This window comes from Diabrotica virgifera, chromosome 7, assembly GCF_917563875.1.
Source record: "Diabrotica virgifera virgifera chromosome 7, PGI_DIABVI_V3a".
Classification (NCBI taxonomy): domain Eukaryota; kingdom Metazoa; phylum Arthropoda; class Insecta; order Coleoptera; family Chrysomelidae; genus Diabrotica; species Diabrotica virgifera.
Genome location: NC_065449.1, coordinates 219,427,018 through 219,449,654, shown reverse-complemented (window position 1 = coordinate 219,449,654; position 22,637 = coordinate 219,427,018). Strand labels below are relative to the sequence as shown.

General features: G+C 31.6%; 1 protein-coding gene across 4 annotated transcripts in view; it reads right to left on the bottom strand.

Moving 5' to 3' along the window:
- LOC114333892 (uncharacterized) overlaps positions 1–22,637 on the bottom strand; it is a 68,044-nt gene that overhangs the window by 33,736 nt on the left and 11,671 nt on the right. For 2 of the 4 annotated variants that reach the window (XM_028283892.2, XM_050657172.1), the window contains exon 3: positions 19,344–19,598. In XM_028283892.2, the coding sequence (XP_028139693.2) occupies positions 19,408–19,598 (191 nt within the window). In that variant the 3' untranslated portion in view covers positions 19,344–19,407. Of the gene's footprint in view, positions 1–5,206; positions 5,354–9,399; positions 9,589–19,343; positions 19,599–22,637 lie in introns of those variants that run through there. The other 2 variants (XM_028283887.2, XM_050657171.1) reach the window with 2 other exon arrangements.

Genomic DNA, 22,637 nt, shown 5'->3' with positions numbered 1-22,637 from the left:
CAAATAAATGTGTTTTAAGTAATTTTTAAAATAGTTTATTAAGTAAAGTTTAAAAAACACGTTGTTCCGAATTTTTGGTGATTTCAAATCCAAAGTTGCTAAATTTTGTTGCAAATCCCGTCATGTCCATAAATAAAACTAATTTTATACTGAAACTGCAGATCAAATATTTTTGAAGTTATACTTCTTTAGGCGCGTTGTGAGTCAATTTATATGTGCGCTAATTCATCAAAAGTCTTGGTCCTGAGCGCAGCTCAAACGTTATACGGGCTCTGATTGGGTAATTACAATAACCTGTCAACAATTGTTCAATATGTCGGTTATGAGTAAACAAATGTTGTGTATATTAGTTTTTATTGTTGTGAGGACAGAGAAAAAAGCAAGTTTACAATTTTAGTGAGTGACTTTTTAAATAGTTTTTAAAAGCAACAGGTACGTACCTAAATGTTTCATTTATTTATATTAAATGTATATTAAATTAAGTATACAGTGGAACCCCGTTAACTCGGTTTAATCGGGACCGCGGCCGATCCGGGTTATCGAAAATCCGGGTTAGCCGGAGAAAATGGTAAAAATTAATAAAATATGGTATGCTTACAGATAAACTCCGTTATAATTGTCACACAGACACTGGTAAACCACGTTTGCATTCCACATAAAACCACACATACAAAGCGTCGTCAAGAGTCTCATTCTTAGCTTTATTACCTTTGCACCGATTGTCCAAACTGTCTTTTGTTATCATTTTGAAAAAAAAAAATTCTTCGATTTTAGTTCTATTTTTCTTCCAATCCGATACTGTAGATGTACCGACACCATATAATGCTGCAAAATTCACCTTTTTCAATTCTACTTAATGCTTCTAGTTTCTTTTCCATTGTCACTACAACATTTTTACGTTTTGTTGCCCTTATAAACAAAAACACGCACACAAAATCTGAATAGATTTACGAACGATTACAGAACGGAAGCGAACAATACGACTTTACTACACACAATACCGTCTCTGATGTTATGTTATTTAATAACAGTGATGACTAAGACCATGGTTAAAAAAATAATTTTAATAGTCTTTTCTAAACAATGCTAAGACAGTTTCAAATAAATAAAGGATAATACAGGTGCCTGTTGTTTTCGATAACACGACAATGAATGTGGTGTGCCATGAGTCATTTTTACTATGGTATATGTAGTTCAAATTACACAAATACCCATTATCTCTCAAATATTATATTACATAGAGTTGGTACAAAACCTCGTGAACCTTGAAAATGCGTATGTATAAAGCAAGAAACCCATTATGAACGGCCGGCACGGCACAGCCCGGCCCGGCACAGGACAGGCTGGCACGTCCAAAAACCCATTTGTAACGGCCGGCACGGCACGGCACCGGAAAAATGATCATATATTTTAAAAACTATCATAAAATAAAAGTTTTTAAAAGACATAAACTACACAATTTTAATGAATATGCATCATGTTAAAAAAAACGAATTCATGGTTAAAAGATAATGTACGTACCTGTCCATTGATCAAAATTTTCGGATATTTGTACCAATGTATTGTCCTTTTTCTTACTATCATGTTAACTTGAGTCCGATCCATCATACAAAAATGGGTATTCTCTGACACTCTTAATGAAAAGTTCTTCCATATTATTTTATTTCAAAAGAAACAACGCGCTTTCAATTAAAAAATCAACAATATATCTGCTTATTACTAACAATTATGACGCACTGGCGCCGACTGGCCGTTCAGGCCGTTCGACTTCAACGGATTTTATTCTCCTCGGAGAATTTTGGCCGTTCCGTTTGCGTGCTGGCCTGTGCCGGGCCGAGCCGGCCGCTCATAATGGGTTACGTTGCATTTAAAACTATGCAAATGAATCTGGACTGTCCTGTGCCGGGCCGGGCTGTGCCGTGCCGGCCGTTCATAATGGGTTTCTTGCTTAACCGAAATAAAATGAAGCCAAAAACATACGACTATTTTATTTGCTGCGAATTGTGCGACAGGGTCCCATCTGCACCCTGATATTTTCAGTAATGTCGGATTCAATCGTTTCGTTCGTATATTGACGTCACCAAATGAATGAATTAGGTTCACGAGATTTTGTAACAGCAATACATTTTTATTGTTGAAATGTTTGTCTGATAAAAATCGGTCCGGGTTAGCCGGAGTTCCGGGTTATCGGGGGCCGACTTATCGGGGTTCCACTGTATTAAATATTTAAGTATATTAAATGTATATTTACGTACGTAAATGTTTCAGTATTGTAATAAAAAATTACATACCTATTTGGAAAATGTCCCTAGCTACATAGTAGAGGTAATACTTTGATTTACATAATTTGATTACCAAAAAAATTTCTACCAATCTTCATCTAATACAGTACGTAAATCGTTTAGCAGGTCATAGGAAATATACATTGAGAGAATTGTGCCAACTGTGCTAGCCTTTGTTAGTTTAGCTTCTGTTCGAGTTCGAGTACGAGTTTTTGGTGCGATAGAGCTGTTAGAACGAATATAATGAGTTGGTTTTGAAGCAAGGCTGTCCATAAATAAATCAAAAACAAAGTTTACTTTGCCTAATTTTTAAAATATTTTTTATTTAAAACTAATTTCAAAACTAAACAGTTTTCCCATTCGCTTATGCCAAAAATATTTAGCTACTACATTGTAATATTTTGACGTTTATTTTTGTCAGTCGAAATGAGTTGTCAAGTTTGAGGTTAATTCCCCTTAATGCTAAAAACCATATTGCCATCGAGAAAGCTAAGTTGCAACAATGATCTCAATATAATACAATGTATGTATTTATGTATCTAAATATATACAATGTATGTTCCCTATGTCCAGCTGAATGATTTACGTACTGTATATTACTTTTTTAGTCTATATTTTGTTGTATTTTACTATTTTAGGTCCACAAGAATCAAACTTATTTGATTAAACTAAGAGAATAAGCAACTGTCAAAAAAGTTTAAAACGTTTAGTTGCTATATCTTCCCACATCATTCATATGTCTCGGTAGCTAAATTCTGCGTGCGGTGAGTTCAAAATCTAACAACCTGATAGACCAACCATTTTATGATTGTAGGTATATTTATTATTTTTTTTTTCAGAAAATTTAGTTAAAATTTTTGTCAACAATGCAATCATTTCTTTGTTACATTTTTGAATGTATTTGCGTGTTTTATTCTTTTTTTTTTAATTTTTAGTATTGTTTTAATTAAATATTTTGGAAAGTAGTAAAGTAGTAAGTATTAAAATTAGTTTAATATTTAAATAAAATTTAAATAAACTGTTTAAAGTATATTGATTTCGTTGAAATCATATAATACAAGTATAACTTCTTACGTGCGTACTAGTCCTGTCGCCAGGGGGGGTACAACGGCCTTCTTAATTCAGATGGACTTACCCAAGTTTTTTTTATGTATTTTGGCCCGTAGACCACGAATTTTTTGGGTAACAGTTGATCCGGATATCGATAATATTGTTATAAACAAAGAAGTTGAGGAATTACATAACAGCGATTTCTCGCAAAACAAAACATTTTTTTGTATTTTTTGGGTCATTCTAACCAAAAAATGTTCCTACAAGTTTTTGCGTAGGATGCATAGTTTTCGAGATAAACGCGGTTGAACTTTCAAAAAATCGAAAAATTGCAATTTTTCAACCCGAATAACCTTTGAATAAAAAATAAAATAGCAATTCTGCTTACCGCCTTTAAAAGTTTGAGTCAAATTATATCTGTTTTGAATATTTGCATTGCTAAAAATTTATTTTTTGATTGTTAAAAATAGCTATAAACACATAGTGTTTCCCGTCTCTAATACATGCGTTTTAATGCATGCTACGTAGAAATAGCCCCGCTTGCACTTTTACCTCTTCTACCTACTCGTTCGATTTTAAATGAGAAATCATTGAAAACATCACTCAAGCACTAGGTGTTCATAGCTTTTTTTAACAATAAAATAATAAATTTTTAGCAATACAAATAATTAAAACCGATATAATTTGACTTGAACTTTCAAATTCGGTAAGCAGAATTGCTATTTTATTTTTTAATCAAAAGTTATTCGGGTTCAAAACTTGCAATTTTTCGATTTTTTGAAAGTTCAACCGCGTTTATCTCGAAAACTATGCATCCTACGAAAAAATTTGTAGGAACATTTTTTGGTTAGAATCGCTGCTATGTAATTCCTCAAGTTCTTTGTTTATAACAATCTTATCGACATCCGGATCAACTGTTACCCAAAAAATTCGTGTTCTACGGGTCAAAATACATAAAAAAAACTTGGGTAAGTCCATCTGAATACAAGAGGCCGTTGTACCCCCCCTGGCGACAGGACTATAAAAAGTACACACACATTCTTTGTTATTTTGTATTATTCAAATAAAATATATGTAATACTAGAATACAAGTAAATTAAACATAAGCTCAAAATATCGCAGGAGTCCTCTGTAATGGTTTTTCACGTCTCCTGCAAATTTTGATAGATGTGACTTGGCGGATTTTGCTTCTATACCCCTCATATCCTGATATACACAATACACAACATTCGTTTAGATGTTATATTACATTTATTAGTATTTGTTTGACTTGGATTAAAACAAGTTGACTTTCTATTCTGAGTGAGTTAGAGTTGAGATAACGCGAGTTTAGATTCATGTTGTGGATGAAGCAATTACAGGGCCATCTCGACCAAAAGACTACAATTTTAACTATTTAGAATGGGAAATAAGCCACAATATTATTAAAAAATGATTTTTATTAACGTTTCGACGCCCAAATCGGGTGCCGTTGTCAAAATACAAAATACTATTAATATAAACAAAAATGTTGTTGCTTAGTAAAAAAATTTTTCTAATAATTTATTTAATTTGACTCATTTATATCGGCAATTCAGATACATATGATACATTTTAAAGTAGAAGGCTTTAAAATGATATTGCCAATATTTATGAGTTGCGTTCCTGGGACGACTTTACTGAAAGATAGTTCATTCGATTACATGAAATCGATTTGGGCGTCGAAACGTTAATAAAAATCATTTTTTAATAATATTGTGGCTTATTTCCCATTCTAAATAGTTAAAATTGTAAAAATGCCACAAGAAAATAGCTTCAGAACAACAAAAGACTACAATTTAAATGCAGTAAAAAATCGAGTCAACAGTAATAAGAAAATATAAAACTTCACTTACCATTTACTACTATAGAGAAACAAGCAAGTGTCTCATTGCTGTCTGGAGAAGACTGGCAAGTAGTATTAGAATCACTTTTCCCACTTTCGCAGTCAGACCCATTTCCAACCTTCGCTTGGCACTGATAGCAGTTTAGTGCACTACCCTCTTAAAAAATATAAGCATTAAATATATATGTGATTATTAAAATCACATGTTATTATTATACAGTGACGGACGAAATTATGTAATAAAAATAATAATAAAAATAACACAACGTTGATCAAACTGAGTGAACAAGAAAGGCGCATAAATCACCTTACCAAGGACAAAAAAAAAACTGAATGGGTAAACCTCTGCATGGGCGACATCCCAGTCAAGTCAGCCAAGACTACGTCGACAATATAGTGTCGAACGTTGACATCAGAAAAGATATTGCCGAAAACGGAAGGTTCATTACTAGCCATTTAGGATCAGGTTATACCAACCAAGAATTACGTGAAGTATATTGTAGAAGATCCTCAGGTCCAAAACGACAAATGCCGATATGGATGTCAAACCCAAAAAACCATCGAACATCTTATAATGGGCTGTCTGGCATTTCCTATAACTGAATCCTAAGACTGACTAAGGAAAATTTGCTAAAAGATCCTTCATCAAGAGTTATCTATCAAACTGAAACTTCTGCAAACGGACCATTTTCCATATTATCAATACGTTCCTGAGAGTAGGATTGTGAATGACAACTACAACCTATACTGAGACCACACTGTATTTACAGACGGAACAGTGGCACATAATTGACCAGATCTCATACTAGTTAATAATTTAACGAGACAATCCACACTAATTGAAGTGGCGATACCTAACAACAATATAGTCCAGAGAAATAAGGTTTTTGTCGGGACACTTGAGCAGCCAGGTTGCAACTGGATTTTTTGGGTGCTATATACCTAATACATTATAAATACAGAAATGCTTGTCACAGTTCGGACGAGAAACTTAGTTATTGACAAATAAAGGTCAAAAATGGCAGTTTTTTCGTAAATCGCTACAAGTAAAAATAGGGTAATTAAATATCTTATTTATAATATTCCTCATTTTGTAGATGAGCCAAGGTTTAAAATGGCACTTTTTGAATTTTGGTCCAATCCTTTTTTGTTTCGGAAAGTGCAAAATAAGATTAAAATTTAAAAAATAAAAAATGTGCTATAAATTTTGCGAAAATGGCCTTAAGACTTTCATATTTCACAAAAAGTTGAGTCAAACATTCGATATAATGCACAAAAAATTTTAAGATGATTCATCAGTTGGTTTAAATTTTATTTAATTTGTTTATCGCAAAGAGCTTTTTTTCGCAAGGTTATTGTTCAGAAAATAATAATGACATATCAATTCTGTGGAAACCACATGCAATAATAATAGTTATATTTTTAAACTATAAAAATAACATTAAAAAGTCGTTTTTATCACTCCGAAAAAAGTTTAGTAAAATAGAGTCATTTTTGGCTTCTAAACAATTTGAATAACTTTGTTAATATTGACTATAGGTAAATCTACTTTAGGATTTCAAAAGATGGTATTTTTATACGAATTTTCAGAAAAAAAACTTTTTGCCTAGGTCAATTAGGTTCAAAGTTAGCCACTTTTATTATTTGATTCGCAGTTACTTCTATATACATCAAATTTTCCTGTAACAGTGTTAGTTACCATACTATTCCGAAACGGCTTGGCCGAATTTTATACAATTTTACACGTATATCCTGTAGGACGTTGAAGGGGTGTCTGACAACCTGACATTTTTTTATTTTTTTGGACAAAATTATCTACCTTAATTTTGTATGATGTAGAATTAAAAAATACATACAACCCTTAATTTTCACTCTTCTATCACCAACCCCTATTTGTTAATAGCCTCTATATATTTACATCTATAAAATTCTCCTGTCACAGTGTTAGTTTCCATACTCCTCCGAGACCGCTTGACCGACCTTTATGAAATTATATATGTATATTCGGTAGGTCTTAGAATCGGTCGTAATCTATTTTTCATATCCCTGAGTGATAAGGGGAGTTCCCCCTAACATTTTCTAATGTTAGATGGGGTTGTGTGTACGTGTACATAACGTACTCTATAAGACTACGAGTACAAGCAAATTTAAAAAATTATGATCAAAATCCATCAACAAGTTCCAGCGATATTAATCCCAGCATACGTTTGCAGAATCAGTTTCATTTTTTGAGTCCACGTATTTTAGTAATTCCCCTCCACCGACCACGAATTAATTCCGTTTGGACGCCATTTTTAAAGCTTTATTAACCATTCTGTTAAGGTTCGAAGTTAACTCGAACTTTTAAACATAACTTATATATCTTCAACTTCAAAATGGCTCTAGTTAGGTTGCTTAATTGTTATAAACAAAGTAGCCGTCAATTAAAAAAAAAAAGTTTCTAACTTTGACCGTAATTAACCCAGGTGAAAAGTTTTTCTTTAAAAATTCGTATAAAAATACCACCCTTATCACATTCCATTGTAGTTTTAGCCTATAGTCAATATTAACAAAGTAATTCAAATTGTTTATTAGCCAAAAATGACTCTATTTTAGTAAAATGTTTTCTGAGTGATAAAAATGACTTTTTAATGATTTTTTTAAAAGGTCTGAAAATATGACTATTCTTCTTTCATGTTGTTTTCACAGAATTGCTCTATCATTATTATTTTTTGAACAATAACATTGCGAAAAAAACTCTTTGGGATAAACAAATTGAATAAAATTTAAACTAATTGACGCATCGTCTTAAATTTTTTTGTGTATTGCACGGACTGCCTGACTCAACTTTTCGTGCAATATGGAAGTCCTGCATTCATTTTCGCAAAAGTTATAGCAAATTTTTTATTTTCGAAATTTTATTTTTGTTTTGCAATATCCGAAGCAAAAAATAATCGGACCAAAATTCAAAAAACGCTATTTTAAACCTTGGCTCATCTACTAAAAGAAAAATATTATAAAAAAGACACTAATGCCTGGTTGCACCAACAGATCTTAAGTTCCAGATTAGCTAAGCTCTACTTATAGATAGGGCCTCCTTGAGTATCACTTACGTTGCACCATAATTTTAGATTCTTACCTTATTATCAATTATATCTATTATTATATTATAGTATTCTTATTGTAATATATTATAACTATATTATATTAATTCTTATGATATTCTCGACTTAAGCTTAAGATCTGTCGGTGCAACCGGGCATTAATTACTCTATTTTTACCTGTAGCGGTTTAAGCGAAAAAACTCTCATTTTTGACCCTTATTTGTTAATAAATAAATTTCTCGTCCAAACTGTGATGGGCATTTTTGTATTTATAATTTATTAGGTATATAGTACCAAAAAAACCTCATTTGCAACCCGGCTGCTCAAGTGTCCCGAACATGGTATATTTTTGCCTTATTTCCCTGGTGTAATAATCTACGTACTAAATAAACTGAAAAGATAGCCAAGTACAGAGATCTGGAAATTCAAATACAAAGAAATGAAAAGTACAAAATATCCAGACAATACTTATTATTTCCTCTACCACTGGAATCATTCCGAAGAGCATCCTAGAGAACATAAGGAAGCTGGGTCTGAATGAGCATCTTTATAAGACCATGCAGAAACCTGTACTACTCTCTACGGCCAGATGTGTACGAAAATTTTTGGGAGAGACTCCAGCATACCAAGTCACCTAGGGCTCTACATTACGGAAAGAGTCCCACCAGAGCTCAATCCTTTTGATACCATAGGTATCTGTGATGAGTGAATTTTCCACTTAGAGGGAATAAAGAGTCGTATAGCTAAATCTGGATAATAATAATGATGTTTATTTAGGAAGCCTACACTATAATATAGATTTACAAGAAATAAAAAGCACACTAAATACTAAATAAACATAAAAACACACTGAAATATCAAATAGGAGGAAAAAGGATTAAAAAAAAACTTTTTGTTTATACTAAGAGACTTTCGGCACTCGGTAATAATGTAATCTATCATTCTGCGTTTAAATTTTTCAAAAATAATATTTATTAGTTTTCTCAGGATTCTTAAAATATGAATGTATTTATACATCATTGGACCAAGATTTTGCGCCTACCCCCTAAACACAGACATTTAAAAGTTGCAACAAATATTGAAACGAAACGAAATATTGAAACAAATTATAAATACTCACCTTCAGTACAGTATATAAAATATAACAATACAACAATACCAAAAAGTATTAGCTTCATCTTGAAATCTAAACTTAGATAAAATAAAAGAACTAGACCGATATAGGGTAACCACACCCGTTTTATATTATTTTTAATCTTTCGATAACGTTTTATTCAGTTTTGATCTCTTTATCAACAAATTAGAACTGTTTGTTATCTGTATTAGCCTACATTTTAAGAAATGATGTAATACGAGGATATTTTTTTAAATAATTTAATTTACAATTACTAATTATTTCATTCCTCATATTTTCATAACACATATTGATCTTTTCATAACACTGTAATAAATAAAAAACAAATAGAAAATGTCTTCATCTGGGACTATTAACATTTCATCCAGTGAAAATAGTCTACAAAGATTAGTTCATAGTTCATAACACAAGAACAAAAGAAATAGGAATCCCAGATTCGTAAATCTGACAACTTTTGCCGTGGAACCAATTTCTGAGCACATCTTTAATCTACATATTTTACAATTTATAAGGCAAATAGACCACGAATGAAGGAGACGAAGGGACTCTACAATATGCAATCGCATTTCGTCCATTCGCCAAAAAAACTTCCAACGAAAGTTGGTTCCATGTACTCACATGAGTAAACTAAGAAAATGAAAGACAGGTTATGTTTCATTTCGGTACAAAGATGATCAAGCATCCCCTTAAGTACGTTTAAATATATCCAGACCTCATCAGAGGGGCTATATGATCAACCACGCTCATATAGCAACCCTGATGAGGTCTAGGGAGACTGAAGAGGACGTAAGGAGATAATTCATCATCTCTGAATCGAACTGAAACATAAGATGTCTTTGATTTTCAAGAACAAATGAATTTAAGATGACAAAACCCAAATCAAAAAACCAAAAAAATATTACAGTATACATATAACCAATCACTCGTAAATTGAAAATTATTAGCGTTAGTATTTTTTTTTATTTAATCAGGCACATCCTGATCCAAACGACATCCATACTTCAGGGTAATAAGCTAGACATATATCATGTTCGGGACACTCAAAGATCCAGGTAGTTGAATACTTTTTTAGTTATTGTAGACCTATAGGAAGAAAACTTACCTGTTTCCTGCCTAGTTCAAGTCCGTTTTTTATTTATTAACAATTTAGTGCAAAAGTCGCGTTTTTTTTTCGATTGTTTGCACCCCATTCAAGAGCTAAATAGTTGATATAAAATTACAAAATTTAATTTTTTAGAACATTGAAAAACCTTCAAAACGCCGATTTTTGAAAGTTAAAAAGTTAATTTGTTGCTTTTAAGACTTATTCTAATAAAAAGTTTAAGACTTATTCTAATTGTTTATCCCAGAGACCTTTATTTTGCAATAACATAAGACAAAAAATAATGAAGATAGGGCAATTCTGCATATGCCAAATGAAAGTAGAAAAGTGATGCTATCAAAATGTACTAAACAAAGATAAAAAAATTATCTAATATAGTCAAAAATCCTAATGCCAAATTTGTGAAATTTTGTAGTGTATAAACATTTAGAATAACTTGCCCGTAAAATATTGCCCGTAGAAGAAATTATATAGAAAATATATAGAAATCATATAGACATATTAGAAAAGATGGTATTTTACACCAATTTTTAAAAATGTAGTTCAATTGGTGACTAGTCGTGGTAAGTGAAGCTGGGAGCCGACGAATGCACGAGTTCAAAAACTAAAAAAGACAACTTAAAACTACTATCATTTTCTATATCTCGGGATCTGCTGAATATATTTTGATCGTTCTTTTTTTAATTTGTATGTCATTTTTCTGTACATTACAAATATGCAATTGTCTAGACATTTATTAATTAATAAACAGTCTAATTTGTTTAACCTTCCGATGACCAACCTTTTTTTGTTACACGGATGACCAAGGGGGGGGGGGAATGACCCCAGGTCACAAAAATTCAAAAATGACAATTAACAAAAAATAAAGTTTTTTTTTTAAATTTAAATTTTTTTTGGCATGGACTTTATGTCATTCAGCCAGTCACAACATGAGTGTATTAGTGTCATGTGTAGTGTGTATGCTGAGTAAGTGTCTTGTTAGTTGGCAAAGTCGACGTCATTAGCGTAAAACTACTTGTAAAAACACATAATAGACGCTATTTTACTAAACATCAACTTCAGAATATATTTTTTATTCGTAAAATATAGGGATTTTTTTTTATTTCAAAATATGAGGATATCTAGAATGATATTAAAGTCAAATAAAAAAATAATAAGTTAAAAATTAAAAATACTTTTGAATTTATTAAAGAAAAACTTGCGCTGGGGTCACAATTTCCCCCGCTTGGTCATCCGAAGGTTAAACAATTTTTGAAAAAAAATTTTTTTCCCAAAAATCCATGATTTTAATCATACTATCGTTATTAATCATAGAAAAAGTTAAGGTATACTTTAATAAATAAATGATCTTCAATAAATAATTATCTAATAAAAATCATTTATTTATTAAAGTGTACTTTAACTTCTTCTATCGTTAATGATACTATGATTAAAAAAATAAATTTTTGTAAAAAATTATTTTTTCAAGAGTGGCTTAAACGAATTAGACTGTTTACTAATTAATAAATTTATAAACAAATTGCATATTTGTAATTTACGTAGAAATTACATACAAATTAAAAAAAGAAAGATCAAAATCCATTGAGTTGATCCGGAGATACGGAAAATTATATTCGTTTGAAATTGCTTTTTCGGTATTTTAACTCGGTGGATTCTGGAATATTTGGAAATAAAGAAGTCGACAAATTAGCTAAATCTGCAGCTTTAACCAAACGAAACATAAACAACATACATACTTCTACCAGTAACCGATATAGATAATATCAGTAAAAACCATTGCAAACAAAATTGGCAACGTGTATATATAACCAAAGTACAACCGGAATAAATTTTAGAAATTGCCAACCACTAATTCCCAATGAGAGATGGTTTAAACAAGAATCACATAGGCTATCTATAAAAACAATAAACAGAATGAGGTCAAATCACGCACTAACCCCAGCATACAAACACAGCATAGGTATCAATGGTAACCCATATTGCGCCTGTGGTGGAATGGGAGATCTACAGCACCTCATATTGGAGTGTGGAGAGTACAGACAAAATATTAAAGTAATGTATGAAAAGTTAATTGATCTAAATTGTCCTTTACCTGTCAATTTAAACGAAATTTTTTTTTCAAAAAATAAGCAGACGTTACAATGTCTTTACGAATATGTAACGTCCTGTAAATTTAAATTTTAAATAGGCTTAGATAATAAAATTAAAAATTGTAAAAATATCACAAAAAAATTGAAAAATGTATGCATTAATATATTATAACACCCTGTAAATTTAGATAATAAGTAGGCTTAGATATTAACTTAAAATTGTTATTGTAATACCATACAAAAAAAAAACAAATAGTCTGGCTAATTGGCTATGTCAAAGCCATTATTAAAAAAAAAAAACTCGGTGGATTTGTAGGTTCCCCGTAGTAATCGTTTAACCTACATTTTTGAAAAATCGTAGAGGGTGCTGTGAAGGTACAATGTTTGTGCAGTTTTTTAAAGAAAAAATACAAATCTCATTCTTCAAAATGGCATTAATGAGGTTCCTCAATTATCATAAATAAATTAGCTGTGAATTAAAAAAACATATGGCTAACTGTGTCCCAAATGAACCCAGGCCAATATCTTTTATTTGAAAATTCGTGTTAAAATACTATATTTTCGAATATATAAAAATATTGTCTCTACGGACAACATTTCTAAATGTTTATAAACTACAAAATTTCAAAAATTTGGCATTAGGATTTTTAACTATATTAATTTTTTTAATACATTTTGTTACTATCACTCTTCTACTTTCATCTGGCATACTCAGAATTGCCCTATCTTCATTATTTTCTGTCTTATCTTAATGCAAAATAAAGTTCTCTGGGATAAACAAATAGAATAACTCTTAAACTAATTAATGTATCGGTCTCAAAATTTTTAAGGTTTGTTAAGTACGCCAATATCCAACTTTGCGTAAAACACTAAAGTTCTAATGTAGTTTTGGTAAAAGTTATTAACATAACGACTTTCACTTATTTTGCAGTTTCGTAGCAACAAATTAACTTTTTAACTTTCAAAAATCGGCATTTTGAAGGTTTTTCAATGTTCTAAAAAACTGAATGTTGTAATTTTATGTTAACTATTTAGCTTTTGAATGGAGTGCAAAAAATCGAAAAAATCGCGATTTTTACACTAAATTGTTAATAATTAAAAAACGCACGCGAACATTAGGCAGGAAACAGGTAGGTTTTCTTCCTATAGGTCTACAATAACTAAAAAAGTAGTCAGCTACCTGGATATTTGAGTGTCCCGAGAAAATCCTTATTACTCTGGACTACCAGGTCGTGGTAATTAGTGACGATCATTTATAATTTTTCAATTTTACAAGCCAATGTAGTATATACTCGTATAGGTATATTACATTATTATAAAAAAGAGATTTTTAAAAAATAGTACCTACTGAAAGTGTAAAAAAATTTATACAAAAAAAAATAAATAATATGGAGTAGATCGACAGCTTTTAAATAGTTTATTAAGTTCTTTGAATTAAATGTTATGTTTATATGGGATTAGCCACAGTTACTTTAAAATGACAATTAGGGTAGGTGGGGGCAAAATACGCACGGGCAAAGGTACGCACTTACATTTTTTAGTAATTTCTTATATGTTGGCGACAACACCTTGTGGCATATGTTTGTACTACTCAGTAGCACTGGATGAGAAAATTTGTGGCAATCAGGGCGAATACAACAACAAAAATGAGGTAAAAATTATTTTTGTACCTTTTGATCTAATTTTTCTTAAAAATTGATTGATTCTAATTCTTAATCTTTCAAACTCAGATTATTATTAACTGTGCATATTGAAAGTTTATTGTTAGAAGACTTCTTCTACATGGCAGTTTAAAGTTCACTCACATTTGCATAGTTTCATATTGAGGTTAGATATATTATTGGTTGCCGGATGGGGCAAAAGTACTCACACAAATGTGGCATACGTTTGCAGTGCGTACCTTTGCCCCCAGTGAGGTAGACTTGGCAAATGCATGTTTCAAGTCAATCTTCAAAGTGAATATCAAGTTGAGCTTGATATTCTATGCTCATGCGTACTTTTGCCCCATTGGGTGGGGCAAAGGTACGCATTTACATTTTTTTTTTTAAGTTATCAACACTACAAAAATATTATTGAAGAATTTCCATTTTCCTAATATGATTACAAAATAATTTATCAATTTCACTTTCATCTATACCTACTCTGTGCCAATTCAAGCATTAGGAGATTCACTAGAGATGAAAATTTAGAAAATGCGTACCTTTGCCCCCACCTATCCTACATATTTTACATAAAAATACCTAACGTTTCGATTTTAACATTTGGAAATCGTTATCAAAAGAAAAGTAAGAGAAATTTGCTGAAAAGGAGTCTATAACCGCCAATTGTTTTTATTAAGGTTATTTTATATCACAGTCAACAAATATTGTACTCTGCCTATGATGGTTGTAGGCAGCAGCCAGCTTTGGCTGGAAAGATATATGAGGGTGGACGTGGCACTATGTTAATTTTTCTCTATGTTGGAATGTTTTTGTTATTAACTTCTCTTAAAGTATTGGCAACCAAACTCCGCCGCATTCTGCTGTTGGATTTGCTAAACAAATTTCTTCATTTAGTAAGATGGGATCTGCTTCTTTGATTTTTCTCTTTTTCATGTCTGTTTCCTTCATGATTATTGATGCAACTTTCCACTGTGGTCTGTGTTTATTGACCCAGGTATGTTTACATATCTGTGATTTGTAGACAAATCATGGTGTGATATTCTCCTTTTTGTTTTTATGCTAATGTTGTTACCGCATAGCAACGTGTCCAATTTTTATATGCAGTCTCTTGTTTGTTCTAGTCTATTTCTTATATGTTCTTCACTCGATCCTTTGTTTAATATTATGAGACCTAAATTAATACTTTTGCTTGTCTGTTCCTTTGATTTGTTTACTTTCATCTATTTCGAGATGATATTCAGTTTTCTTTAGGTTATTTCCAAATCCGTTCTTTGTATATTCCTGTTTTGAATCAGCAAACCATACTATTTTTGAAATACCCATGTATATATTATGGTTTATGAAAATATGTTTCATTTTTATTTTTTTTTTTTCGTAATTTTTTATTTTGATTATCACAGGCCTCACCCGTTTGTTTATGTAATTTTTATGTCACCCGTTTGCTCAAGGGCCAAAATTTAGAAGAAGATTGAACATACATATATACATACTGGCAAACCAATATATCAAATCAGGGACAAGACGCAGACAAGTGTCATATTTACTTATAGCAATCAATACTAGAAAGTTGTAAATTATCATATAAATATTGACGTGTTTTTTTTCTAGATTATTCGACTTATCAACCATTATTGATGTATCATGAGCCAATTGAATACCAAATTAAAACCTTGTTCGTTTTTTCTGGTAAATTACCAATCAATTGCTTCTAGAATAAAATTCTCAGAATAAGTGTTAAATAATAAAATTGACTTATTATTTCTACTTATTCATTTATTTTATGCTCAATATTTATTACTACTCTAAATAATTGGTCTTCTTCTTTTGTTTATGTGGACATGACTATTTTTCAAGGTGCCTCCAGTTGGTTGTCATTCCATCGTTTTCGTGGTCTTCCTCCTGGTCCTCTTCCTCTTGGGGAACCGTCTCTCGCCGTCGTTCTACTGGGAATTCTATTCTACTCAGAATTCTATTTTTTACCCAGTTATTAAGGTTGTCCACCTTGGGGAACCGTCTTAATATTATGTTTTGGGACTCATTCACTTAGGTTGGATAATGAAAAAGTTAGGTACTTTGACAACTAGCCACGTTCTTCATCAATACAGGGTGTTTATAAATAAGCGCGACAAACTTTAAGGGGTAATTCTGCATGAAAAAATAATGACCGTTTGATTTATGAACATATGTCTGCAAATGCTTCGTTTCTGAGATACGGGATGTTGAATTTTTTCTTATACACTGACGATTTATTTATTGCTCTAAAACTGGTTGAGATATGCGAATAAAATTTGGTGGGTTTTAAGAGGTAGTTATTGCGTATTTTTTGACGTATTATATATTATATATTATGTATTTTATATTCACCATTGGAGTGCATACGGGTCATATAACCCGGTCATATCCTCTGTATGCACGGCAATGGTGAATATAAAATTTTTAGTTATATGTCAAAAATGTAAAATGACTACCTTTTAAAACCTACCAAATTTCAGTTGCATACCTCAACCGGTTTTAGAGCAATAAATAAATCGTCAGTTTGTAAGAAAAAATTCAACATCCCGTATTTCGAAAACGAAGCATTTGCGGACATATCGATGGTTAAGAGCACAGATATAGTATGTCCACTTTTTGCTAATTTTAAGATAACATTATAAAAATATTCAGTAGGGTCATATGAATGTTCTGCATAATTATTGTAAGTCCAGAATGATTGTAAATGGGTTAAACGGCCTTGCCAAAATATAGTATTTCCCATTTGTACTAAAAACCGACTTGCACAAATATTTTATGTCCGTTTGGAAGTGCACAAACATAGTATGTTTTGGGACATACAATGTTAGTGCTCACGCGATCAAACTTTTCATGGCTGTAAATATTATTTGACCGGACATGCAGTAACATGCGCCTTATGTTGTATGTCCACACACATTTTCAAAAAAAATATTTTTTAACCCAATAATACATAATATTTTAAAAAATATCTACATTAAGCTAATAATGATACCGGAACTTATTACCCAAACATTATGATATATCGGTATATCAGCAGTATCAAACAAAAAGTAACGCGAAAACTTCAAAACGTTCTCCTCAACAATTACGATATTTGGATACCTATACTACAGGGTGAGGCAGATAAAGGGCCTATTAGAAATATCTCGAGAACTAAAGCTAAGAGATTCTTGTAAATTGGAATACAGGGGTATTGAGGTATGAACTATTTAATGAAAATATTTTCTTGTCTTTGCTACTTCCGGCTATACCGGAAGTTGATTGTAACTTCGTTTTTTTAAATGGGACAGCCTGTATATTTCTACATTTTTGGATTCTCCTCGATTTCTTCTTTCTTAAAATATAAGGTTTTGTAATATTATACAGGGTAGGTTAAAAGGTAATTACGTTTTCTTATTAATTTCGTAGCAATATTAACACCTTGTAGGATTGTAGTAGATTGGCATAATAAACTCTATTAATGTTCAAATGATTTTTAATATAGTCTACTATTGTTAAGAGTTATTGGTATAGTTAAATTTTTCATTTTAGTATACAGGGTTGGTCGAAACTCGGAATGAGTATTTTCTGAGTTTTCTTAAATGGAACACCCTGTATTTTAGTATTGTAATAAAATGCTATTTTATGGTACTTTTTAATTTCTTAAGCAATCTCTATACCTAACTTCTTTAATTTGTGAGTTATTGGTGATTCAAGCAAAACATTAATTGCAACACAAAATTAGTGAAATTGTATTAGGTTGGCCGTGAAAATATTCAGTCACAAATAATTTTTTGGAAATAAATGCATATTAATCTATACTGATACTTAAAATTGCCAATAGTGGTTCAGGTTTCAAAATACCATCGAAGTTAAGATTGTTGGTTCGATTAACAATTAAGCACAAACTAAAGCAGTTAGGTATAGAGAATGCTTAAGAAAGTAAAAAGTACCATGAAATATCATTTCATTACAATACTAAAATATAGGGTGTTCCATTTAAGAAAACTCAGAAAATACTCATTCCGAATTTCGACCCACCCTGTATACTAAAATTAAAAATTTAGCTACACTAATAATTGTTAACAATTGTAAACTATATTAAAAATCATTTGAACATAAATAGAGTTTATTATGTCAAACTACTACAATCCTACAGGGTGTGAATTTTGCTACGAAATTAATAAGAAAACGTAATTATCTTTTAACCGACCCTGTATAATCTTACAAAACCTTATATTTTAACAAAGAAGAAATCAAGGAGAATTCAAAAATGTAAAAAAATATATAGGGTGTCCCATTTAAAAAAACGAAGTTATAAGCAACTTCCGGTATAACCGGAAGTACCAAATAGATGAAAATATTTTCATTAAATAGCTCAGTCTTCAGAACCCCCTTATTCCAATTTTCATAATTCAGTTGTCTTTAGTTCTCGAGATAATTCTAATAGGCCCTTTATCTGCCTCACCCTATATATCTGCGCTCTTAACCATCGATATGTGTATAAAGCAAACTGTCAATATTTTTTCATGTAGCATTAACCCTTAAAGTTTGTCGCACTTATTTAGAAACACCCTGTATTGATGAGGAACGTGGCTAATTGTTAAAGTACCTAACTTTTTTATTATCCAACATAAGTGAATAAGTCAAAAAACATAATGTTAAGAAAGCCTAAGGCTTAAGAACTAAGTTTTAATTTCAATATTTTTTAAATTTTAAAATATTCCACAGGGTGTTCCGAACTTTGAGGAAAAAACACAGTATTATTGTTACACCCGGTATATAATGACATTTACATGTTTAGCAACAATATTACTACATCGAGATTCTTAGAGAATAAGGCTATAACATGCTAAAAAAATCACTAAAATCAGACAACAGGTTTAGGTGAATGGAGACTTTAAAAATGACCCATTTTTAAGCTGTCCCGATTTTTTTGGCCAGGAGTGTATATTCTTTTCGCACCTTATTAAATTTGTGCTGACACATACACAAATTGAAAGATTTAGCAACTAACTCCATACTGCCGGTGTGCGCAGGCGCGTGGGATAAAATAATTCAGTTTCAATCGCGCCTAAAGAAGTATAACTTCAAAAATGTTTTTATTTTTAATTGAACAACTTTTAAAAATGTGTTTTAAAAATTATAATTAAAAGTAACTTAGTACTGCTGTAAAAATAATGATTGGAGATAATAACGTTGATGCAATAGTAGATACCGAAGAAGTCTGTGTGTTACATAAGTCGGTAAAACAAGTTGTACACCATTTTACACCATATCCTGGTTCTGATATTAGCTCATCGCATCTAGTGGCGGATTCGCAATCTCTGTTGAAGGTATCTAGAACAGAATAACAGTATTGTAATATTTTTAATATTATGGTGAAAGGCCGTAGCTCAATGGCATGATCACTGGCCTCATACGCCAGAGCAAGCGGGTTCGAGCCCTAACAACGACAATCAATTTTTCATTTCTAAAAATGATATGAGCCGTTTCACCGTGCGTCGGAGAGCACGTTAAGTCGTCGGTCCTCAAGGGCTAATGTACCGGGTGTCCCAATTAGAATGGCCCTCAGCCATATCTCAGGGACCGTTTATAGTAAATATTCAGGGAACCGTAAATATTTATAACAAAAGTAGCCTGGGGAAAAGCATGGAAAGTATTTTCATAATTGTAGATGCACCGCTAGAGGGCGTAATTGAATATCAAAGATTAAAATATCAAATTTTTACAAAATTTGCCTAATGAAAGGGCACTGGAAATCCCATCATCGTATTCTTCATAAATTCTGCTCATATTTGATTTCACAAGTTTAAATCTACCTTTGCAAATAAGAGATGCGGGTGAGTGGGAACCTTCTTATAAAAAAATGGCTGTAGGTCCGGTTCTGTTAAATCGAATTTTGCATACTTGATCTTATTAAAAACAGCTCTTTTTCGTCAATGTAATTGTCCTATTTTCGAAATGGTCTAATAAGCAATTTGCCAGCTAAAGCAGCTAGGAGGAGTTATTTAATTATTTTTAGAAATCTAGTTTTATTTTGAAAATATTAAATACAAGTATGCAGTTTTCATCCTGTATTACAAATTTAGACCAAATTAGCAACAGAATACAGAAAACCTCATGTCGATGACTTTTTTCTATCTCTAGATATCTTAAGAAATGTGTAAATTTTAAACATAATTGTTACCGTCACCGGTAAACGAAGTTAAGGAAAAGTAGTGTGCTATGGAAAAATCAAATAAACATGTTCCAGATGTAAACGTGTATAATTAATTAAAACAACAGTAAGACAAATAACACTATAAAATATAACAAAGAAATAAAAGCAACTATGCAACTTGCCCATCATTTTCGATGCAAGAATTTACTCTTTCACCAGTAGATTGAACAGCAACATATTTTTAACTGGTTTAGACTTTTATTTATGGGGATGGATTAAAGACCTTGTTTTTGCCGCTAGGTCCACTACTCAAGAAAACATGATCTAGAATCTAGAGAATACGCAACGCCATTCAAAGCATTGCTAGAGCAGAAATTGACACTGCTGTTCAATCTACTCTTAAAAGAGTAAATGCTTGCATCGAAAATGATGGGCAACAATTTAAACATTTAGGTCGTCACTAAGTAAGTAGTTGATTTTATTTCAGTGTTATATTTTATAGTGTTGTTTGTTTTATTGTTGTTTTAATTAATTATATACGTTTATATCTGTAAAATGTTTCTTTGTTTTTTCCATAGCACACAACTTTTACTTAACTTCGTTTACCGGTGACATTAACAGTTATTTAAAATTTACAAGTTTTTTGAAGATATCTTGATGTATAAAAAAGGTATCGACATGCGATTTTCGGTATTATGTTGCTAATTTGGTCTAACTTTGTAATAGAGGATTAAAAATGCATACTTGTATTTAATATTCTCCGAAGAGAACTAGATTTCCAAAAATAATTAAATAACGCCTGTAAGGCTTCACGAGAGGGCGCCAAATTTTGTAGCCGGCACTAAGTATGCCCCAATGCTACTTAACTTTTTGATATACCTCGGTAGCTACTAAGTCTTCAGAGACCTAGGGGTGTGGATTCTTTATAGATGTTAAACAAAATTGAAACTCAATTGCTCGGGGGCGCCATAATTAAAAAGAAAATATCATATTATATGTTTACTTTATAAAAAAATATTAAACTAAGAATGCCGTTTATTTGAAATATCTGTACTTACCGTAGGCTACTTTCATGCGTGATTACTTTATAAGGGCGATAGAGATTGGTAAAGAAAACCTAGTAATTAAACATACTTTTTACTTTATTGAAACAAATAAAAATTCAGCAAGGTTGTTATAGCAAAAATAAAGCTTCCTCAATTCGCGAGAAAACGTAAGAGTTCAACAATAAAAAAATAGCGCAAGTACCTTGATGTGTTCTTTATCCATAGTCCATCCATGCGGCAGTTACGGTGTTAAACATTGTCCTAATGTTACGACACATTTTTTTTGTCGCGCACATAACGACACTCAATTTTACAGACAAAGTACAGGTATTAATTATATTAGAGATGAAATTCCATTGTTCGTTTATCGTATGCAACACTGGTATACTATATTATTATTATTGTTATTATTTAAACTTAATTGAAAGAAACGTAGAACTTTTCGACAAAAGAAAACTAAAGGATGTGTTTAATCCATCACTAAAAATACAAAATACGGTCGAGAATTTACGACCACAGCAGCCACTTAAGCCTACTTCGGCTCTGGAACAAAAACTCGAAGAAACTGTACTAAACACAAACAACTAATTTCCTCCATTGAACTATTTTCAACAATTTTCTCCGTCAGCAAGGCAAAGAGCCTGCTGACGGAAAGGCACAAACTTCTTATTTAGCTCTCTAGAACTGATCTTTCATAACTGATCTCTGTCCTGGACTACTTAGAACTGCTCTCTCATAACTCTAACAACCAAAACTCACTCCATCTCCCCATTCTAAAAAACATCAGACAGTTCCATCCAATAAAAAAACAGGATATTTTTCTAAGACCATCCTACTGATCCATCATCATTCTTTTTCGCCAATAGAAAATCGCAGATTCCTCGTAACAAACTTTTCATGCCTGCGAAGAAATTGCTTAGCTAAGACTCAACGGTCAAATCTGAGAACCGAACTCTCAAGAATTTTATCGACAAATTAAGACGTTATCTCTACGAAAGAATTTATTAGATAAACACTTTCGACTCAAAAAGCTATTAATTTGCTTTGAAAGTAAGCCGCATCCTCTGCAAAACACAAACAATTTGGGGCTCTCAAATATCAACGCTAGACCACAGAGAATCGTACAATCAACGAAACAGATCATAAATGCGACTTTCGTGTGAATGAAGG